The sequence below is a fragment of the Mya arenaria genome, chromosome 10, assembly GCF_026914265.1.
Source record: "Mya arenaria isolate MELC-2E11 chromosome 10, ASM2691426v1".
Taxonomy (NCBI): Eukaryota; Metazoa; Mollusca; class Bivalvia; order Myida; family Myidae; genus Mya; species Mya arenaria.
In genome coordinates this window covers 12,211,665-12,232,921 of record NC_069131.1, presented here as the reverse complement: position 1 = coordinate 12,232,921, position 21,257 = coordinate 12,211,665, and the positions used below count along the sequence as shown (strand labels likewise).

The following is a 21,257-nucleotide window of genomic DNA, read 5'->3' as shown; positions in this document are numbered from 1 at the left end:
ACGCAAGATTTACCACAAGATATGGACCTTGCTCCAAGCGCCAATACTTTCAAATTGTATGAAGTTTCGTGACAATTACTTTGACGCTAAACAAGTTATGGCCAATGTTAAAACTTTGCAAGACATCAATGTGACAGTGAAGACAATGCCGCCGGTGGCTTCAAGTACAAGGTTTTGATATTACATTGACTTTATTCTTCGAGAAACAGATCAGCTGATAAATAAATACTAAAGACATTAAACAAACTAGATGATCCTAAAACAATCTCAACGCCTACTGCAGTCACTTCCAATACACCTACATGTTCATCTATTTAAGTGACTCAATATATTTTACAATTTCCAGACCAGGCCAAAATATCTCAATACTTAACTAAAATCTCAATAGCAATCTCAATTCATTCTTAAAACATAACAAACTTACTTAAATAATCATTTAAACCATTTGAAAAAAACATTCTTTCATAGAATATGTTGACTCAAAATAAAAGTAAATAAAAACAATTTACAGCAAAAAATGGGATTTAGTTCAACTCATTATTTATGGTCAATTCCTCAAGTGAATTTTTAGGTTAAGAATACCAGTAAGCTTTTTTGAAATAATGACAAGAGGTTTTTATCAACAAATTCTATGAGAAAATATGCTTTTAAGAGTTAAAAATATTATTGGTTTTGAGCTATTAGTATTAATCAGGTACATTTTAGGTATAGGTTAAACTTTCTTCGAAACATTGACAAAAAGGTTTATCAACACAGTCCATCAGAATAATGCTTTTAAAAAGAGTATAAAATATAATTTGTCTTGAGCTATTACTCAGTAATCTTCTTTTAGGTATATAATAAGTTTTCTTTAAAATATTGACAAACAATTTTATTAACAAATTCTATGAGAAAATATGCTTTTAAAACGAGTAAAAAGTACAAGATGTTTAACCATACTATGGTCTTGCATGGTAAAATGAACTGAGATTGAGATATTGAGGCCAGTAAACACATGTAAGTTATACTCTTCGACTTTTCTTCAAAAATAAAAGGACAAAACAACTTCTTAAAGATGTATTTTTACAATATGAAATTCATAAAACAAAATATAAAGGTAATAGATATTAGTATTAATATTCTAGCGCACATCAAGATGTGAGTACCTTACATTAATCACCCGTACATAACTACAAGAAAAATGACAAACAACACCTAGAAGATCAAGATAAATGGTCCAGACTAAAACTGAACATTTCCTGCAATATCAACTTTACCATTACCGAGCAACTTGGGTATGTACGTGCCCAAACCATCTACCATCAAACATAGTCAGCAAGCTTAAATGGGTTCCAGTCAGCCCTTATGAGACTTGGAATCATCTAAAGTTTGTGAGAATGCTAAATATGAATGAGGCGTTCACTGATGATGATGATGATGATGATGATGATGATGAGGATGATGTTAATATCTACTTTTTTCACGCAAATAATCCGGTGAAAACTTACTATACAGTTGTATTATAAAACGAAATAAAAAGCTTACAATCCTGATTTGAGGATTAATTCAGAAACATCATCTCTGTTTACAGATTAGAATAACTTTAGTGCATACACCAAATGTATAATGCACACTACACAGTTATTACGTAATCAATCTTGCGCACAGTGGTCATAAATTTGCTCAGGAAGAGCAATATTTTATAAGCACATAGAAAGCTGATTTTTCTTCGATCTGTATCCTGTGCGTAGGAGTGCTTTAGCTTTCCATACAAAACCCACCCCACACCCGGAAGGCTTTCAAATTGGACTGTTCCCCTGTACAAGTATCTTTAAACTGTATGAAGCAAAACACACGTGCCTTCTCCTGTTGAATATCTGTAAATTGCTTTCCTGTGATAGATTATTGCAAAAATGGGACTTAACCATTTCTTTTGAGCAATATAGACCATTTAAGATTATGTTCAAATAGCCGTAAAGTTGCTGTCTTAAACATCCTAAATATAAAACCATCAACAGACTAACCCCATGGACTAACTTTATTTCCTACAGTATTTAATTAACTTTTTTGCAGCTTGATTACACAAAAACATTTGAAATAAGTATCTTTTGCAATGTCTGATCTACCACATGTATTATAATCTCAGCCATTTATCATTTAACTAAATTTTGCAGATATTTTCTTAATTGGTGGCGAAACTAGGAATATTATATCAATGATAGAGTAGTTAAAAGACTATAAAAATTATTATTATTAAGTTGTATATTTTATGATATTATGAATAATGAATACATATCGAAAACCCCTATAATACTAAGATGACAATCTGGAACTGCAGTAAAGCAGAACAAAGTATATGCAACAGAAGATACATGTATTTGAGCATGGAAACAACACATTAAGAAACAGAGATAAAGAAGTAAAATGCCAACTTTCACAAAATGTCTGTCTTATTTTTAGACACTAACTTTAGTGAAAAAAAAAGTTCTTCCAAGTTACATAACGGACAACAACACCTTTTTGTAGATTAAGCAATTCAAGGACCATAACCAGTAGTCGAAATTAGCACAAGCCCGCAAGCCCTGCACTGGTAAAATGTCTTCCAGGCTTGCTCAAATTTTGAATTTTATATAGCAGGGCTTGTTCAAAACTTTTATGCCAAGCAATACAATAAGAATTTGGGCTTGTTCATCCAAAAGCCTGATTTCGATGACTGCATAACCCTTAACGGATTGGGGTGACATGGCTTGTAATTAGACTTGGCTGAGGTACTCCGCCCATACACATATTGCCCAAGTTTGGTGATGATCCAGCAAAAGCTCCTTGAGTAAGTGTGCAAAACTTAGTTGACGCCCCCTGTCAAAGATGATCCCATAATATATCCCTTTTTTTTTTTAACTGGTGTATAAAAATAAGACTTTAAAGATAGCTTAAATGCTCATACATGAACATACTTAAGTTGAATGGAGGCATCTATTCCAAAGATATTTCAAGTATTGCAACAAAAATGGGAATTTTCTCCTTCCCTCGACCAGTTTCTGTCTATTGTATATCACAAGTAGAAAATACACCAGTGTTAAAGTATTAATATTGACAAAACTCTGAAGAAATGGTCTCGTTGGTCCCTTTATCTTTAGTTGTCATTTGCTGCGGAAAAACCAGAAGACAAATTTGATCATGAAGTAGCCCATCGCCGCTCCAAAGGCAAGTTTCTCTCTATTTGCCAGTAGCTCCTGTTGTCTCTCCATGGTGTGTAAGCGTCTATTCAGTTTCATCAACTGTAACAGATACAATGTATTTTATTTACAATGTCAGATACAATGTATTTTATTTACAATGTCAGATACAATGTATTTTATTTACAATGTCAGATACAATGTATTTTATTTACAATGTCAGATACAATGTATTTTATTTACAATGTCACCTTGTCATTTATGATCGATAACAAAATAGGAATGTACTGATTACCAGTAAATCTGCACTCTCAAAGATTGACAAAAGATCACATCAAAGTGTTTCATAGTTATGTTCAAATATCAATGTTTTAAGGCTAAAAGCGTTACTAACACTAAGAAATTTAAATTTTCAGCAGTTTTCCAAATAATTGAGATATGGTCTATAGTGAGTCATCTTATTTAACTGAATTTAAAAATATTTCAAAACTGTCAATTTGTGAGAGTGCAGATTTAATGTCTTTATCACCTTTCCTTTAAGTATTAAAGTAAATTCCTTTTAATAGATCTTTGAAAATTAACTCGATAATTGTCAATGCCAGAGGCTAACAATCGATTATCAACAATACTCGATACTCATTGTTTTAACACCAATTTACAGCAAATATGAAATGAACCTGTGATCTGAGCAGAACAGAATCCTCGCCAGACAGCATAAGGGAATCTGATAGTGGTGTGGTCGGCGTCCGCAGTGCCACTGTTCTCCTGCAAGAGAAGACAAAGAGAAGAAATGAGGTTGAATACTGTATTATATATACCATTACACATGTATTGTATATCACACAGGAATACATTGATCACATTTCAAGTTAAATGCATGCCCTGTGTGTACTTAATGTGATCAGAGGCCATATTCAATATAATTCTTATCCTTATCTTTCATAACTGAAGTTCATTTCCCAGGGCATGACACTTAATTTAAAATAATGTCATTATTCACAAAATTAATGGCTGACAGTTAAATATACCATAATGACGTTGTTTTTAAAGCAGATTGTCTTCTCTGTATGTACTTTATTAACTAAAAACTGCAGAGAACGCTGACCTTGAATACACTCAATGACATCGCACCAGGCAGTGCGCATCTGATATGTACATGAAGAGATTGCATATAAGTACATGTACATATGTATATTATAAATTTATATTACATAAAGATTAGAAAATAAAGAAGTTATTATATAACTGCTGTTCATGTTTAAAAGCACTGGGAACATATGGCCACAAGATAAATACATACAAACTTGACATATAGCAGTTGAAACCTTTAATAACTTCAATTAAACACAATTTTCTGTCAAATTCATAATGTACAAAATCTTCACAGTGCGATACAATCTCCCCTTTTCTTCCTAAGCACCCTGTCCCTCCTCACACTGTTGTTTTTGAAACCAGGCTTAAACCATGAAACCAGTTTCAGGATTATTTCAGGTCACATACCCGTTTGGGACCCTGGGTTCAGCGTTTATCCCCTCCACCTCTTCATCATCGTTGCTGGATTCTAGGGAAGGGAACTGCTCGTCAAGGGTGAGTGTATGGGGTGGAGTCAGCAGCCCCACTGTCTCTGAGCTACCCCGAGGCAGGCTGTCAAAGTTCAGATGAACATCCTGCCTTCCGCCAACATGGTGCCCACCTCCTGAGAAAGAAAACAGGATTTTTCCGCTGAATATATCATGGGTCTTATCCTATGCAAAATTCTTTTAAATATGCTGTTTTTCTTAAGATACACCGAGAAATTCCAATCCCTATTCAAGATAGAGGGATAAAGACTCTTTCAAAAGCCCATAAAATTCCTTTTAAATGCATATATAAGTAATATATTTATCATTATGTACCTTAAAAGTATTAAGATAGGACAGGTCAAAGGTTTAAAAAACAAGAGGCCCAAAAGGGCCTATGCTCTACTGGCATGGCTTTTGTGGTCATATCAATCCAGAGCATGTATGTATGGGTAAAAGGCAACATACATGTTTTGTGTTTGGGTTACCTGAAAACGTAGCACTTTCAACATCTGAGCCCAGAAAGTATTGTAAGCAGATTAGTTGCGTGAACTATTTTAATATGTGCCAAGTAAAAGTCATCTGACAAAAAAAAAATGCTTTCAAAAATATACTCATAGTAAAAATTTCTGTAGTTTTAAAAATTAAAAAAAGTTGGTCAAAAGGTCAAAGTCAAGGGCATCCTAGGACAACATTGATCAATTTGAACAAACATTCACAATCAATTGTGCTGAGATGGATGCACGAACACACAAAAATATTTTCAAACCTTTCCAGATTTATGTTTACCAAACCTGTGAACTGTGGGTGTGGCCAGTAATGACACCAGGTGCTTAAACTTAAACATTCACAACCAATTTTGTTAAGATGAATGCGCAAACTACAGAACTTAAAGCTAAAAAATGGCCTTTGGGCTTTCAATAAGAACAAGGCAGAGTAATTCACAAAATCAACTGCAGAAGCAAAAAGCAAATTATCTCTCAAAATCCTAGACTTTCAAATTGTCACCCTTAACTCTAGACTTGAATTTACATGTACATGTAAACTTGGCTAAAAATAGAATTCGCTCAAGCAGACCTGGCTAAAAATAGAAAGCATTTCTTTAAAACTTTCATTGCCCATAATCTAGGCATTCATAGGCGGATCTGGCTGGTTTTCAAAAGGAACCCAGCTCTAATGGATATCTAGATACTGTACAAGTTTCATCGAGATACAATCAAAACTGAAGACTGTATCATGTTCAGAAGCAATTGTTTACAGACGCACAAACGCACGGACGCACATACTACGTACACATTACCATCGCATAAGCTCTTCTGGCCTTTGGCCAGTAGAGCTAATAAAAATTGCAATTGTATTTTCCCAAAAATCTTTATCAGTTCAGCATATTGGCCATATTCAGTTGAACAGCTGAGTTGACGTTACAAAATAAATACAGTGCCTCTAGTTAAACAGTTTAAATAATTAGAGAAAAAAAAATAAAAGTGAGTATATAACTATGATAGAGTCTCATATGATAAATTCCTGAGGTTAACACATTGCTTTATCAAAAAGGAATGGTCCACTGACTAACTATATGCTTATGAGGCAGATAAAATTTTAAGTTTTTGTAAAATGTACTTTTGTGTACGCCGAAATAAAGTGTGGCAAATCATTAGACACTCAAAGCTGGAACCCTTTCCGCAAATGTTTATATTTGCTCAAATATCATCTTTGAATACACAATTTTCATGCTTTGCTGTGGTGTGATTGGTTGATTTACATTATCACGTGATCTAATTAATGTATCGAAGTTCTCATGGCCTAGTGGTTCAGGTTTTGTTAATCTGTTTTTTCGTGACTATACCAGCGTAAAGCACCCCACCACTAAAACCAAAATATTTCTTTTACTATGACTTTTTTTCTGCAATTTTTATCAAAGAGTAAAATAATGGAGTAAAATAATGATGAAATAAGAGTGTTCAGATGCATTACCGGGAAAACTGTTTCAACCAAAAACTACTTAAAAATGCTTATCATTAGTATTTGAAGCTACATAGAATTTCAGGTATTCAGAAAGTCACATGATATGCAAATTTCATAATGATGTTGTGCGCTTTAAATTTAGATTATACTTTCGGTTTTGTTGCACTTCGTAATTGCCATTTAATTATTTATCAATCTGGGAGTTAAAAATGTCATAAAAGTAAAGAGAAGAGAATGCACAATGTACATATATACAAAAAAAAGAAAGTTTACATCACTAAAATATAATGGGACTTAAACGAGAAACGACCTATCATCTAACAAAAACACAAATATATATAATTTCAAGTGGTATAGTCATTATTATTATTATTATTATTATTATTATTATCATTATTATTATCATTAATATTATTTTATAGAGCTCTTTTCATATATACAATAAACGTTCATAAGTGCTGAACGAACTATATATCACATTAATGGATAAAGAATAGAAAAATAGTAATATATTAGCATTAAAATTACAAGATGAAGTTAACAGTAGTGTTGGGAATTGGTTCTAGTTTGACTATTGATTATTGGTTCCGCTCAAGTAACCGAGTATCCGTAGTATAGTCGGATTTTGACAATACATTAATTGTAGTTTTATTCTTGTACAATAACACATTATTTTTAACTATGCTTGTGTAATATGTGTATGTTTTAAGTTATTTAGTGTTGTTGTTGCTTTCAACCAATATATGTATTGTTAATGATAACAACTGAACACTTCAGAATGTGTATATTAAAATGAACTCAAAGTAGAAAATTGGGAGAAATTAAAAGAAGCAAATAACGAAAGGAAGGAAAAAAAATTATCGCAGATTGGATTGATGATGACCAGACACAATCGCTTGTCGCTGATTTCAGGCCCAACCAATCGAGTATTTGTTATACCCGATCAACAAAACATCACTATGTAATAGCATATAATGCATTCATATATTATAAAAACAGCAGTCTTGCTTGATCGAGACAGTTCAACAAGTTCAACGCACAGTCGCACGCTTTAACCAAAAAAGTGCTTTCTTTAAAATCTCTATCATATGGAATGTTGAATGTGGTCTGTGTAATTATATACCAACCTGCCAGCATGATTCGCTCCGGCACATTCATTGCATGTGACTTCCCTCTATCATCTGACCAGTCCATCCCCCTTCGCATGTCAAACTCTGCAACACATCCAGAAAATACATGAACTTTATGAGAAATAGTGCAAAACTGTTACTGTAAACATACAATGCTATTTTATCAATTATGAAAGTGGAACTACAACGACAGATGGAAGTGATCAAAACATTGTAATCCTGAAACATGTGGATTGAATTAACTTTAGAAAGTGGATAATGCAAAAATATGCTATACTCTAGTCTAGACAAGAAAACAATAGTATTATATACTTGCATATATATTTTTCGAACTACTTATCATCCCTTATAAAGACGACAGAGTTTGATTGTGTGTGCAAACAGTAAATGCCGCACAAGTTCAAAATTACATGCACTTAAATAATTATTCTGAAACTTGGGAAAATTTCAATCCAGGATGTTGGAAAGCAATGCTTCATTAGTTTCTTTTTAAAATTATTTACACTTTCAACTGTACTGTATCACCTGTGTCTCCTCCGTTGAGTACGGGGATTTTGTCTGGAACCTGCATCTGATTACTAATGGAAGAGATAAAGTCTGGGTCGTAGCTTTGAGGCTGAACATCACTGTAGTCAGATGGAAGGCTTGCCACAAAGCTCCTCCGGTTGTACTGCAAAATTACCTTAAATTTATTAGCTAACTTATGAAATTAGTGTATTTTAGAAGAAAAAACTTGCTAACTTTCAGTTAACAGATAATCATAATTTCTACCTTGCTTAAATAAGCGTGTTTACTTGTAAAGAACTAGATCATGCTGTGGTTCGTTATGTATGAGAGGCCTAACAAAAGCTTTGTTTTCATTGTGGCAGTGTCACAGGGAGCTGAAAATGAAGTTGTTTTAATGTTTATAAAAACATGTTTCAGCACTATCAGGAAAGCATTGCCTCTATTCCACAGACCCAACATGTATTTTAATCATTATTGGGAATAGTTGTCCCTAAAACACACATCAATTCTGCCATTTCTCTTTTGCCAGTTCCCTTACATGACCTTAAATCATTTTAAAAGAATCATGAAGTGTACATCACTTTACTTGATTTTAGCAAGACCTTTGATACTGTGCCTACTGAAGATGTTGCATTGCAGGATAAAAGGTCATATCTTGGTGTGGTTGTCATCCTTTTTGAAAGACTGGTTCATGAATGTAGTAGCAGAAGGTAAAAACTTAGAGAGCAGGTGTACCACAACAAACAGCTCTAGGACCGTTGATGTTTCTCTTTCATATAAATGACCTACATGTACAATAGAGCATCAAATAACATTTTCGAATCTTATCAGACGATTGTTTGCTGTATAGACAGATAAAAAACTCAGACCACATTAACCTTCAGTAATATTTATATGTACTTGAAATGTCAGGTTTGACATGGGGTATGAAATTCAATGCAAAAAAGTGTTATATTCTAAGTGTAGAAAGAATCATCCCACTTTAATGAAGTTGACAATATACCACACTAAAACATGTGGACTCAAACCCTTACTTTGGATTACTTATATCAACTGACTTATCATGTTAGCAAACATCTGTTAAAGGGAATCTCTACACTTGGTTTCCTTCAACTTAAGTATAAAATCACTGTACCCTTGAATGCTGGAAAACTACCTTCATCACCCTTGTAGGATCACAATTAGAGTACGGCTCAATATATGAGACTCATACTTGAAGAAAGATATTGATCAACTGGAAAAAATTCAACTACAAGACAAAGAAAAAAGATTGTGTGAAACAATGCTCTCAGTCTCCGACCTCTGTCACAGCATAAACATTCTTTTTCAATGGAAACACAAGTTGAGCCTGCATCAACAGTCGAGGGCTTCAAACAGGCTCTCTAACACAATGCTATAAGAACCCCTTCCCCGTAGATATATATGCAAGAAGTGGCTTTTCTGCGTATATGAACAGATACAGATGACTGTAGTTGACTTTTCTGATACCCCACCCACCAAAATTTTACAAGAGAAAGGAGATATTAATGGTTCCAGGTTAGGTTTCACACCTTGTCAGTATCCTCAGCCATTTCTAAGATGTCTATTTGTCTTAATCTCAAGACATCAGTGGTTGATCGCTTAAAGGTGACTTAAAATCCCATATATTATCTGTTAAATATTAACTTTCGTTTTTGCACCTTTCTGAACTTCCTGTAAAATTCGGAAGTGTTCGCTCTTTTTCCAATTTCGGTGCCGCGAAATTTTAAACATGTAAGCTCTGAAACTTTTAATTATATCTTTCAACAAAAGAATATATGTTTTCCATTTATTTGTGAAAATGATATAGCCATGATTATCTAATTGAAGATAAAAACATTTCATTTTAACAGTTAAAATACATCCATACCCTGACAATGTGGTTTCTGTGTTACTTTGTTGACATCTTCTGTACCAGACTTTGTTTCAGATACATGTAAATCGTCCTATAGAAAAACGGTTAGTAGATGGCATCACCAATCATGCTGAAAATTCAACATTCGTATTGATTCCATAACTATTTATAACATTAATAAACTTAGAGTAAACAGTCAGAGTCTTTAAATAGCTTTTCATTTAAAATCGTACTATAAACATTATAATAATTATTATAGTCGGTTCAAAAGCTCGCATGAGTTTATAGTTTTGTTTGTATCTTGCCGACTCAAAATAAAACTTATCTTAATAGGTAACTAATGCCCAATTTCGCGCATACCGCCAGCTGGCTAAACATTCTCGACTCTAGAATTGCCAAACCAAAAATCGTACAAACTGGTCCTTGTACAATCTAATTTGCGGTGGTGCCGCCGCGACGCGTGTTTGCCGTCGCTTTTAAAAAAACATGAACTAATAAAAAAGAACATTTGCATGGTTTCACAAAAGTTCGCATGAAAAAGAAAACAATTTCCAATTGATATACTAAGACAAAGCATTATATTGAGTCGTTTACATTGACAAGAAACATTGGCTACGACAGAGACTACCCGATTTAATTAAACTTATGCAGCGGGAGTTATTTATGAGACTCATAGCGTCTGAAAACCAATTCCAAGAATAATGCTTATCATATTTCGAGCAAATGATGAGAGAAGTAATAAATATATAATTCTATTTTATTGTACGTCAGTGTCATGGAGGCGGGTGAAGGTGGTAAGCGTGTCTGGATGCTGGAGAGATACGCCCGACTGACCAGTCAGATAGTGGGCCGCGAAATAATGCCAGCTAAGGACGGTTGGGAGGTACGTATTGGGATGGGAGTAGAAAGAAGGCGGTGGGGTCTGGGTGCTGAAAAAAATACGCCCTACTGTCCACCCTGATGTTGGGCTTAGAAATAATGCCGGCTAAGGAAGGCTTGGAGGTATGTAACCTGGAGGCGGGTGGGGCGGTGGGTTAGAAACAAACAAGGAGTGGTGTCAGCGTGCGCCCATGCTAGAGACATGGTACAAACCATGGGGGAAAGTGAAATTATTATAGATAGGAAAGCGGTTAAGTAGTTTGGTTTATAATTGGTATTGAGTCATTGCTATAGTGTTATGATAATTAGTTCTTTTTTTCCCCAGTATTTTGACAAGAAGGACGAGAGCCTCCAGTTGCTCGTCTCCGCCGACCAGCTCCTCGTTCACCAGGGCAAACGGCAAGTTGTATGTATCAGATGTTAAAATTACGGAATTTTGTTATTATCATTATGATTTCGTTAATTCATCATATCTTCAATAAAAAAAAATGGGGGATTCACATGACATTACAGATAAAATAAGTAAACTGTTAGACCTGTTCGGTATGGACCTACCGTAAACATGTATATATACTGATATGATTATTTTCTTAAGAATTATTCATAAATTCAGCCCAAAGGAATTTATTCTTTTCCATTTATTCATACCTTATGAGACTGTTTTATGATCTGTCATGATGTACCAAGTGCTCTGCTATTTCATCTTAGCCGAACCGTTATGCCGGTTATTCCGGGAAGAAAGTCTGCTATCGTAAAACTGCGTACCAACGTTCCTTTTACTTCCATTTTAAAGTGGCACTCTTATTTAAAATCAATACATACACATGTATAACAATCATATTTTTTAAGTGATAAACCTTTAACTAACTACTAAATAATGCATTTATGGAAAATATTTATTACTGATAACAAGATTGTAGCCGTGTTTTTATTAGCTGTAAACGCACAAAGATTAAATGACTGGCGAGTCCTGAAAGATTTTCAGTAATCAGCTATTGTCTCATAAAGTAGAAATACCGTGTTTTCTGCATCTTTCTTTCAAATTGAACACAGTATCCTTCATAAGACTCATTGTTTTCTTACTTATTAATTATTTTCTGTAAATGAAAACAATTGTATTCAATTGTAATTGTGGTGCATCTTTTTTGGGAGTAAACGTGCATCTTTAAAGGAGATCGTTTCGTATTTAGCGTGCAGTATCAAAATAAAATTGGTCTTACCATGTTTCAGGAGAGCCTGAACCTGTCGGCGGCGGGGACCTGGGTGAAGGGCGTCAATAAGGGCGACAGTCTAATGGTGGTCTGTAACCTCAAGGTAACTGTCCATTACTCATTATTTCGTGGAAACTGCTATATACTAGTATGCAGACATTGTGAAATATATTCTTACAGCTTTAGCCAGATCGCATTGTCAATCCCGTTTAGAATTGTCCAGCGTCTTACCAGACTCATTCGAATATTACCAGACTTGGCTGGTTGGTCGGGCTGGTTTCGTGAGCATGTATGTGAAGCTTACGATGGAATAGAACTATCGAATACAACTTGAAATATATAAAATTGTCACGTCTGCAAAAACACACGATAACACGTTCACAATGTCAAACATTACTATATGTATTTCAGGACACAATGAGGTCCTTTGCCAGGCAAATCATTTCGCGGTATCCGTTATTTGCTAACAAGTTTACAGTATTACTTCTGTATACAATTCTGTATTTGGAACATTTATACCGTCAAAAAGATGTCTTAATCTCCTGTATTTTGCAGAATTTCACAGGACGGCGGTTCCGGGTGAAATTCTCCCCATCCACAGAAAAGACCGCCATAAGCCAGTGTCGGGAATGTATAGATGTTCTGGCTAAATATTTCCCTATAAAACTGCCAGGCGGGAACGAAACTGGGAGTGCGCCCATGCAGGTTTGTTTAAATAGAATGGATATCTAAGGAAATTGGAAAGTTTCATTTCTCGATTTGTTTTTTATACAGCTGTATTTGTTAAAATGTGGGAAAATGTTGAAAAATATTTTTTTTATAAATATGAACTTTGTACTGTTAATATAACCTAATATAGACAGTACAAAGTATGTTTATAAAACAATATTTTTCAACATTTTTTCACATTTTTGGTATTATAATTTTTAGTTTGGAATTAAAAGATTTTTTTGGATTTAAAACAAAATGATTAAGTTTGAAAATCCGGTGCCACTGTGTTTGTGTGTTATTCGTATTTGCTTTATGTGTGCATACTATATGAATTCGTATGCAACATTCAATGGTGCGTGCGTGTATTTATCGTACTATTTATTTCCAAGGTAACGTCGCAACGCAGCCTTTCCGGAAGTATGACGTTGGCTGATGACGTCACCATCGGACAAATTGCCCAGGTGTGTACTATATAACATAAAAGTAGCAATACATACCTCTGCTTTTTAGCATCAAACCATACAAATTAAACTTAACATGTGTTGAATAAGCTGCTTTTTTGACCAGCAGATACCAGTTCTTCGCAGCTAACCTTTCACGTTTTTTTAAAGGTCCGGCTGATACACACTCTCTGCGGCAAATTTGCGTTGACAATGCATCAGCCAACGGGGTTGTATTCTAAGTCATTTAGATGACATGAAGTGAATTCTTAATGATTAAGAAGGAAACGATCGCTACGCTCACTCCGCCCATTCTTATTAATTCAAAATTTACTTCATTTCATCTAACTATTACGTACTGTTACCCTGTGTACACTATCACGCTCCGTATGAAAAGTTGTTTTGTAAAAATACATTTAATCGTATCCAATATGTTGATATGTATCATATTGGTTCTACGTGTACGTACTGTACTATGTAGACTTTAGGGGTCCTTCTGATCAACGAGTGTAAGACACAATATAGTCAGATCAAAAAGGTTCGCTTATTAAGGGACTGACTTATGTTTTTCGACTACTTTTTTCATTTTTCACGGAGACGCATCTGTTAATGCTATTTTTTATTCTTTGATACAGAAATTGCAGAAAAAAATACTATAAAAGTATACAAAAAACTGGTTGTATTGGGAGCGAACCTACGCCTGTAGTCAAGATTGTTTTTAGAAGACTGACACCATAACTGCTCGCTCACATAAAGGAAATCATACGTACCCCTGTTGGATAGTTTTAACCTTTAAGCCTTTTGTTAAATCGCGTTAATTAATAGCGTTATTCAAAATCGTGTACAAAAGACAGTATTTGAGCCAATACTATTAATATTTTAAGGGTTCTAGTCGTCAGGAACTTAGTTTTTACACTCTTTCTATGATAATTTGCCTCACTTTACTTGGAATAAAAAGGTGAATTTTACAAAACATACGCGAGTCCTTTTTAATAAAATGTCCTACACTCTTTTGCATGACTGGCATAATCATCTTTTGTTTTTGGAAATGTATGTCGTCGTACAATATGTTTGTTAATATGCTGGTGCCAATTTGCATATTTTATATATAGGTCCATGTATTTAGTGCTTATCTTTAGAGCAATTAAATAATGCCATTGGTGCACCCCAAAAAACGTTATGTGCATATTTCCGTTCAATAAAGCCATTGGTGCACTCAAAAAACGTAATGTGTATATTTCCGTTCAATAAAGCCATTGGTGCACCCAAAAACGTAATGTGCACATTTTCGTTCAATTAAAGCCATTGGTGCACACCCCCCCCCCCCCCCAAAAAAAAAAAAAAAAAAAAACAAACTGATATGCATATTTCCGTTCAATAAAGCCATTGGTGCACCCAAAAACGTAATGTGAATATTTCCGTTCCAGGCCATATCCAGCCCATCACGACCACAGATGCCGTCGCCTTACTCGCGTTTCCATGACAACAGTTACCATGGTGACCTTAACACGCAGGTTAAACTGTGCCTTACTGATCCGGAGTTCCCCGCCTTTGTTGGACAAGTAGAAAAAGAACTAGAAAAAATAAAACGAGAATCATGCTAGAGTTCACGTTAAAACATTGCTTCGTTATTGTTTCACATCCATTAGTTCATGTTAGTTCATAAGTTCCTCAAAATGACAACAGTGGTCTGTCAAATGCTACCGCTGTAAGTTAATGCTATATTCAAAAGTAGAGCTTCTGCTTTAAAATACATATGTAGCTGTAGTTTGGGCACCAAAAATAGAGCTACAGCTGTATAATTACAACAGACTGTTGTATTGTTTAGCTGTAACTGTGACTGTAGCCGGGCGAGTATACTTTAAAATACAAATGTACCTATTAATTTACAGCTGTAGCTATATGAATCTGGGAGTAGGATCATAAACACGAATAGATATTTGTTATTGGTCCACGATGTAGTGTATTACTGTTGTTGATTGAACAAGGCATTGGGCAAATGTGTACGCTGCATAGCCGCGAGCAAAAACTTAAGCTTTTCTTATCCAGTCTTACTAAAACTTGGTACATGTATACAACTTTGGCCCCCGAAAAACGGCGCTTTTATCCTGAGCACTACTGGTTGTGACTCGAAAACACTTCAGTAGGGAAATGTCAGTAATGTGAAGTACATTTAATGCGATAATATAAAACATACGCATTACTACATAAGTCATTAAAGGTAAGCAAAACACAAAAATAACTGATACATGTAAATAATATTGAAATAATCGCAGTGGATAATGCCATTGTAAAGTAAGCAATATGGAAATATACTGATCGCACAGTATGATGGGAATGAACTCATGCTTTGGTGCCAATTGACCTGTTAAACAATTAGTGTAGTTTAGCTAAAATATCTTTAAAAATCAGATTGTTTAATATGGTAACTCCTACCAATTCATATTTATGTTATGCAAGATCGTTGTTAGGAATGACCTCTTTGATAATTCTGAAGAAAAATGAACATTTTAGGTTAAATGTCACTTATTTTTACAGGTCATATGACACTAAAGCAGGATTTCATTCTCATCAAACTCCTGTGACTGATTGTTCAACATCCTGGAGATATTCTATTCCGCAAAACATGCAAACAACGTAAAAGCCTTACTATATAAAGGCATAACTGTGTTTCACAGAAACACGAAATAGATATATGCGAAAAATAGAGTATTATATTGGTGATAAACGGAGCACATTAAATTGATGTAAGTTCCACAATAACCACAATCGAGTCATTAATAAGCAACCGCTTACACAGACGTTCACAGGCGTTAAATATCAACCTTTGCGACCCCCTTAACCAAACTCGCATCATGACGACAAGGCTGGGTTAGATTCCCGGCCTGGATGCAAATTAATTTAGTTTATGGTCACCAAGCCGGAGAAGTTTGGTTTTCTACGGGTACTCTGGTTTCCCCCATTGCATTAGACCACAATAACGATAACAAAAGTAAATGTCTTCACAATTGTTTCACATGCGCTACAAGTCAGTCAGTGTGAACCTTTTCTTATTCACCATATCGATCATCCCGCCTGTTCACTTCCGGTTCCTTGAAGTCCCCTTATCTCCTCTTCCGTCAAATATCCCTTCACCTTTTCCATGGTCCACTGCCACAATGCCTCTTGCTTCCCCTTGTTGCGCGCGTCACTGTTTGGGGTCACAACCTTACTGTCACACCAATAAAGTCCCGTCAACCCCACGTACTTTGGATTTACTGCGAGGTCAATGCTACATTTGGCGCCTCGAAATGGAGATTTCGCAACTCCTGTAGCTTGCATAGCACCGTGTGCAACTTTTTTCAGCCCCGTGTTCCAGTCACGCCAAAAATTAGAATCGATCAAACCGGGATGTATGCTATTTATAGTAACATCAGAGCCCGCCAAGCGTCTACCCATTTCAGCCGCTTGCATGATCTGGTACAACTTGGAGCGCCCGTAATAGTTCAGCCTCGGGTAACTGTCAGGGTTTCCGTCGTAGTTGATGGTTTTTAGGTCAAATGTCCCGGATTTGTGAGCGGCGCTTGACATGAGCAGAATGCGACAATCGGGGCCGCTTTGTTTCATTATCCCGAAAAGTTTGCCAATTATGATAAAATGACTTAGGTAATTCACCTGCAATAGCATCTCATTTCCGTCCGATGATTTTTGAAACGGACCGAGTCCTAGACCCGCGTTACAGAAAAGAACATGGAGTTTCCGGCCACTCTTCTGAAAGTTTTCGCAAAATTCCATCACCGATGCAAATGACGCTAAATCTAGCTGCATATATTCAAGAGCAAGAGAGTCACTATCCGTAAGACCCGCTGTTCCTTTGGCTTTTTCTGCCTGAAATTCCTTGTTCATTTTCTCGATCGCTTCTTGAGTCCTGCCCTCCGATCGACAGGCCAGAATGACAGTCGCCCCCATCATAGACGTCCACTTGGCGATTTCGTATCCCAGGCCCGAGTTTGCGCCGGTGACTATGAATAGTTTGTCCCGAGTCATAGGAACCATGGGAAAAGACGGTCCAGAGCCCATTTTCGACCAGTTGTTTTTTTCCGTCAGTCTGAAACATTAGCCATCGTATATAAAGATAGGAGATATATGTCAATATATTTTACTCTGAGTAAGCCATTTTCTCTGAACATTTGAAGCTATATGGTATCGCAGACAAACCCTGCATACTCCCACTTATATAAAACACGTTTAGTTTGCCAGTAGTAGTAATCCTTGAAACTTAGTATATATAGAGGATACTTGTTTGTTTCAGTGTATGATCGTTATATATTTCATCGAGTGAGCACCAAAAGCTATATTTCACGAGTGTCGTGGCAATGAGAGAAATATTCATTTTCGGTGTTCATTGAAACAAACAAGTTTTCTTTCTATTATATGCTTAAAAGGTTTCAAATGACATTTTATTGTTGTTTTTCAGAAAAGCGCACCAAATTTTATGCGAACGAAACGTATTTCGGAAACGACGTTGTTGAATTTGTGTCCCAGCCCTGTGCGCAATTACGTTTGATTTGGAATTGAGGCCGGGCTAAAATCTCAAAACAGTGAAAAATATCAAAATGTTATTTCACTATTTGAAACAGAGGAATATCATTTTTATTCCACTGATAAATCTCTATAAACAACCGGATTTTCCTTTGTCCACTCCGACAAATGACTAAACTGTCCACTCCACAGGGGGCAGAAGGCAAACTATGTTTTCCCGTGGTCCACTCCTCACTTCAAATTGCAGTGATCTTTTTGGTGCAATTTAATGCCTTCTAAAGGCTGTTTTCCCTACCGATTTTTTTTTTCGATTTTTCCCACAAAAAAATAAAATAATTCCCAATTTGATAAATGCAGATTATGTTGATGAATAAAAAAAGCAATGAATGCCTTGAAAATTTAACAAGATCTTGACAAGACTAACTCTTTCACATCATAATGTATGCATAAAAAAGGTGGAAACATGTATATTTGCCATTATATTTGCTATTTAGCTCTGATTTTGTGTGTTTTTCCAAATCTCGACTTTTTCCCTATTTGCAAGTCACAGGCGGTAAAAATATTTCCAAAAAAATCACTGAATTGAGAGCTGCTTCAACCTGATCCGCAGTGGCACAAATTCAGGAAATATGATGATACTCTAGAGAATACATTTGTTGTAACCATGATCGAAGCCATTGTTCCTCATTTCATCCACAAATTATTCATCAAGTATGCAATATAAAAATATGTACCAGCTACATCTGTATGTCTAAAATTCGACCCATTGCGCCCTGTAACACAAATTTAACCTGTTTTGAATTCTTGAAATATGAACAATTGTTACCTCAACTTTCCAATGGACTTAGTCTACAATATAGTTCACTGAAGCATTGAGTCAACTTTGCAACGGTATGTTTTGTTAAAAATTCAGGTCGGTGGTTAAGTTATAGAGATACAGTTGGGTCTCAATTTAGTTACGTTAATTTAATACCTTAATTCGAAACCTACGTACCTTTAAAATCCTCTCGATTAAACGAACAATAGTGTTTATTATTTAAGTATCCCGTGTTCACATGATAGTTGCTTTATTTCACGTTGTTATATAAATTGTTCTAGCTTTTAACATCTAAACACACCCAACTACAGGTATTAAAGATTTGTTATACTGAATATGGATAGGCTTGAGTTTAAACTTCCTGTCTTATTCACATGATATCGATATTCACTACTATGGTATGTGCCACAAGAGCTACTGAGCTACACTTAAAGGGACTCGCTCATGTAATTTGTAATACACTTTTTATTACGAAATAAACTGTGGCAAATCATTAGAAGCGTTAAAACTAAGATACTGACGGCTGTAACTCCATGAACCCTTTAACAAGTGTTGATATATGCTCAAATATTGTCAGGCGCGTAGCTGACAGTACGCAAATACGCAGTTGAGTAATGAAATTTTGACAGGTTGATGTTTTTGTCATACCAAAAACCCCGTTGAATTTGAAATCAAAACTGAAGGGGGATAGGGGGTGAAAGGGGAAATATGCCCTGAGGCATCGAGCTGCGCAGCCCCAAATTTACCCTAGCTACGCACCTGATCGTCTTAGAAGTCCACGATTTTGAATATTGTTAGTAAGGCGATTCAACAAACGGGTTAAAGGTTAAGTTATCCTTATGTTTGTGTATAAGGCCTTGCGGGTAAATTATATCTTTGAAAACATATTTTATGTTTGCTACAAATTTGTACTTGTTTTAATTGTTGATGGTGATAAATTATAATATGATCGACCTACAGTGTCCCCGCCTTGAATCACACTGTTAAAGGCGCACGTGAGTTTGCCATAACATTAGGACATTAGCTGGAACAACTGTGAGACGTTGTCTAATCCAGTCCTATTCAGATGTTCAAAACATGATCTTTATTAAATCCATTAAGTGTCAGTGTTTTCAGTTTTCTACTTTGATAACGTTATTAGCCATAAAACATTAAATTTCGAACGTAAATATAAAAACTGCGAGCTGACCTTTTGTCAGCAGTCTTAAATCACTGGTTTACAGACATTTACAAAAAAATGGTTCATTCCAAGACAACAAAATATAAAAATAAGTTTTTAAAACGATAAATCTGCGAGAGTGCAGCTTTAAAATTTAACTCCGCATTCTATGTCAATGACTGATATAGTCTGAAAAAAACTTGTAAACCTGTTTATCGGTTGACTCGACAATGGGACTTTCATCTTCAGCCGTGGTTCAAAGTTGTCCGTATGTTAATAAATGGTTTGATTAGACGCATACATGCCAACAACCTTTAACTGTTTTAGTGGTCTACATGCTATTGTGTTAACTACCCACTCCCATTAAGTGGGCCAGTCACTGTTTATATCTACCGATTCACCTGATTTAAATCAATAACGGCTGATTAGTTATATTAACTAAAACAAAATGTATTGCCATATTTGAAGTTAACTGCCTTCTCATTGGACAAAACAATATTTTGACCACCAATCAGTGTTTGATAAACTCGTCCATCTCGTACAAGTCTTGATAAACTAGCTGTTTGTTCTTTCCGTTAAAAAACATCTTCATTTTTATCAGCATGGTAACGTTTCCGTTCACCCGGTAACGTTCCACATTCATTAATGGGTTGTATTTTACTCCAAGTGAAGACGTATGTGCCTAACATAAAACAAACAACATTATGCATGATTATACATTTATTTACAATAGTTATTATATAAGACAACAACACATATTGTATTGTGCATATTTACAATAATATCTGTTAAAATCGCAAATAGAGATGTATTTACAAAGGTTTAAGAAATAAAACTTTCCGGCTTCAGCCCTATATAATGTGCTGAAAGTCACAATACACATCATAGAATAAATCATTAAAACAGCACTGTGTGTTGTCTCCTAGATAAAGAATCATCAATAAATCTAAAACAATAAAACTTAAACAATAAAACTTAAAATTGTCTATAAAAATCACGTAAAAATACTACTGCCGCTTAAGCAACCCTCAACAGCTTACTAATTATCATTCTGACTACATGTTCGCTTTGTTTATACGCTTAAGGAGCAACATGTAATTTAAAACATATATGTGCAGAATGTTGATATGCATATAAATTAATTATTAAGATATAATCTTACGAATAAGTATGTGGATATACAATCGGGATATAAGGAAAACTTAGGATTTGACTTAGTATTTAGTTGACTATCATGATTAAAGGAAGCTTAAATAGGAAAAACGATTGAAGGGTTCAACCTGTTCTAGTTGTTCTTGTCGAAATAAAACACAAGAAACAACAGTAGGCA

General features: G+C 35.1%; 3 protein-coding genes across 3 annotated transcripts; 1 reads left to right on the top strand and 2 right to left on the bottom strand.

Annotated features, from left to right (window-relative positions):
- Nucleotides 1-1,043: 1,043 nt before the first annotated feature.
- On the bottom strand, nt 1,044-10,005 carry LOC128204044 (transport and Golgi organization protein 11-like). The gene is made up of 6 exons (XM_052905372.1): nt 9,867-10,005; nt 8,335-8,479; nt 7,807-7,893; nt 4,656-4,851; nt 3,833-3,920; nt 1,044-3,257 (listed from the first exon to the last, which is right to left on the bottom strand). The coding sequence occupies exons 1-6, from the start codon at nt 9,885-9,887 to the stop codon at nt 3,120-3,122; spliced, it is 675 nt and encodes a 224-aa protein (XP_052761332.1). The 5' UTR covers nt 9,888-10,005; the 3' UTR covers nt 1,044-3,119.
- Nucleotides 10,006-10,060: 55 nt separating this feature from the next.
- On the top strand, nt 10,061-15,199 carry LOC128205175 (meiotic recombination protein REC114-like). The gene is made up of 7 exons (XM_052906639.1): nt 10,061-10,068; nt 10,961-11,072; nt 11,394-11,474; nt 12,299-12,382; nt 12,835-12,984; nt 13,380-13,451; nt 14,858-15,199. The coding sequence occupies exons 2-7, from the start codon at nt 10,965-10,967 to the stop codon at nt 15,032-15,034; spliced, it is 672 nt and encodes a 223-aa protein (XP_052762599.1). The 5' UTR covers nt 10,061-10,068; nt 10,961-10,964; the 3' UTR covers nt 15,035-15,199.
- A 391-nt stretch (nt 15,200-15,590) lies between these two features.
- Nucleotides 15,591-19,089, bottom strand: LOC128206175 (retinol dehydrogenase 14-like). Its single transcript, XM_052908478.1, has 2 exons — nt 18,946-19,089; nt 15,591-17,517 (listed from the first exon to the last, which is right to left on the bottom strand). The coding sequence occupies exon 2, from the start codon at nt 17,487-17,489 to the stop codon at nt 16,497-16,499; it is 993 nt and encodes a 330-aa protein (XP_052764438.1). The 5' UTR covers nt 17,490-17,517; nt 18,946-19,089; the 3' UTR covers nt 15,591-16,496.
- Nucleotides 19,090-21,257: the final 2,168 nt, after the last annotated feature.

Bases quoted from the DNA above. Each gene is read 5' to 3' on its own strand.
- LOC128204044 (XM_052905372.1), bottom strand. From the start codon at position 9,887: ATGGCTGAGGATACTGACAAG. The intron at 7,894-8,334 runs GTGATACAGTAC...GATGTGTTGCAG, and splicing joins ACTCAACGGAGGAGACACAG to AGTTTGACATGCGAAGGGGG. The intron at 3,258-3,832 runs GTTCATTTCATA...TATCTGTTACAG, and splicing joins CTGTTCTGCTCAGATCACAG to TTGATGAAACTGAATAGACG.
- LOC128206175 (XM_052908478.1), bottom strand. From the start codon at position 17,489: ATGGGCTCTGGACCGTCTTTTCCCATGGTTCCTATGACTCGGGACAAA.
- LOC128205175 (XM_052906639.1), top strand. From the start codon at position 10,965: ATGGAGGCGGGTGAAGGTGGTAAGCGTGTCTGGATGCTGGAGAGATAC. The intron at 11,073-11,393 runs GTACGTATTGGG...TTTTTTCCCCAG, and splicing joins CAGCTAAGGACGGTTGGGAG to TATTTTGACAAGAAGGACGA. The intron at 12,383-12,834 runs GTAACTGTCCAT...TGTATTTTGCAG, and splicing joins TGGTGGTCTGTAACCTCAAG to AATTTCACAGGACGGCGGTT.